At 28.9% G+C, this 1,717-nt stretch overlaps 1 protein-coding gene across 1 annotated transcript; it reads right to left on the reverse strand.

The window, feature by feature from the left end:
• Window positions 1-546: 546 nt before the first annotated feature.
• On the reverse strand, window positions 547-1,476 carry LOC131612197 (uncharacterized). Its single transcript, XM_058884009.1, has one exon. It carries the CDS (start codon window positions 1,094-1,096, stop codon window positions 764-766), a length of 333 nt encoding a protein of 110 aa, XP_058739992.1. The 5' UTR covers window positions 1,097-1,476; the 3' UTR covers window positions 547-763.
• Window positions 1,477-1,717: the final 241 nt, after the last annotated feature.

Raw genomic sequence — 1,717 nt, forward strand, 5'->3', positions numbered from 1 at the left:
AATAATAATATTGTTTCAATACATATAAAAAAATGTAAATATTGAAAAAAAATTAATTTTTGCTTAAAAAAATTCAATTTTTAAAAATATTTATCTGAATTGTTCAAAAGTATAGTATGAATATCAAGTTGATTAAAAAAATATCATCATTTTTATATAGATATTTGTCTAATTTTTCGGATACGGATGTCATCCTGTGTGAGATATCCGATATTTGGTGGCAAATTCATAGAATAGTATATCCTATAGTCTCAAATCAAGATGACCACAGATTTTAAAAAACATTAAACAGCATAGAAACATCACCGTGCTTGGTGAGAAACAGAGAACATGATAGGTACTAATAATATTCATCCATGGCAGAACATCCATCTACCTACCCTCACCAAGAACCACACAGTAAAACTTTCATGTATTCAACTCCTTTAAATCAAAACTAAACTACGTTCAAACCACTTAAACAATCAAACCATATATAATTTAAAAACATCAATAAAATTGAAGAGAAGAACTTTATCTAACTAAAGATAACCACAAAAACCAAAATAAAAAGTCCAAGACGTATATCTCTTTGTTAATCAATAACAATAATTTACACAAAAATACAAATTCTCAAAATACAAAAAATTCAGATATACATGAATCATCATGAACATGAACATGATCAAACAAATTTTTTTTCTTCTTCTATATCTTTAGAAAATCTGTATACAATCAAACAACAAAGACAAAGACAACTTACTAGACTAATTTCAAACGTTGTTCATCTTTTCAAAAACTTCCTAGTATTGGTCGGCGTGATGATTCTAATAACAAGCCCGGGAAAAACATCATCCGGGTCATGAATATGTGGATTCCTCTCCACAATATACGGGTCACCACACTTTTCACTTATAGTATGTAGTGTTTCTCCTTCTCCCACAACATATATCTCATCACACACTTTGTTATCATGACCAAACTGGTTCCCTCGTACTTCCGACGATTCACCTTCAGCTTCAGCCACAGTACTTTCCCTTATTGATCCCAATAATATCATACCCAATAACGCTATTGCACAATACCATGATGCTGAATCACCTCTAGAAGAACCCATGATAGATAGATAGATAGATAGATAGATAGATAGATATCTTTGGTATGAAGAAATTAATCAACAAAGGTTATTAACTATATATATATATATAGGTGTATGTAACTATGTATCGAACTAGTACTATTTACTATGTAACAAACGTGTATTATTAGGTGGAGTTAGGAGTATACGATGTTTATATAGATAGTATCTTTGCCGTTGCGTTGGGTTTTGGGTTTTGTTTTGGGGGAGAGACTTGGTTTTAACGAGATGGTTTTTTGGCGTTTAGTGTTTGATTGGAATATAAGAAAAAGGGTTCAAGTTGAATTTTGTGGAGTGGATGAGAATTCATGGCTCGGTTGAAAAGATTGGGTTGTGTGAAAGAATTTGTTAGTGTTGTTGTAGTTCGGTGGGAAGAGAGTAATGATTTTTCTACCACCATGTTTAGATAACTCCTATTTGTTATTATCCATATTTATCTATTTATCTATATTTATCTATCTATTTATACTTTTATATTATTATATTTCATTTTATTTATACAAGATTTTGTTCAATTTTTTTTTATTTTATATGAAATTAAGATATTCTTTAATTTTTATTTTATTTTTATATAAAATTAAGATATTCTTTAATTTTTTT

This window comes from Vicia villosa, linkage group LG1 (assembly GCF_029867415.1).
Source record: "Vicia villosa cultivar HV-30 ecotype Madison, WI linkage group LG1, Vvil1.0, whole genome shotgun sequence".
Lineage (NCBI taxonomy): Eukaryota > Viridiplantae > Streptophyta > Magnoliopsida > Fabales > Fabaceae > Vicia > Vicia villosa.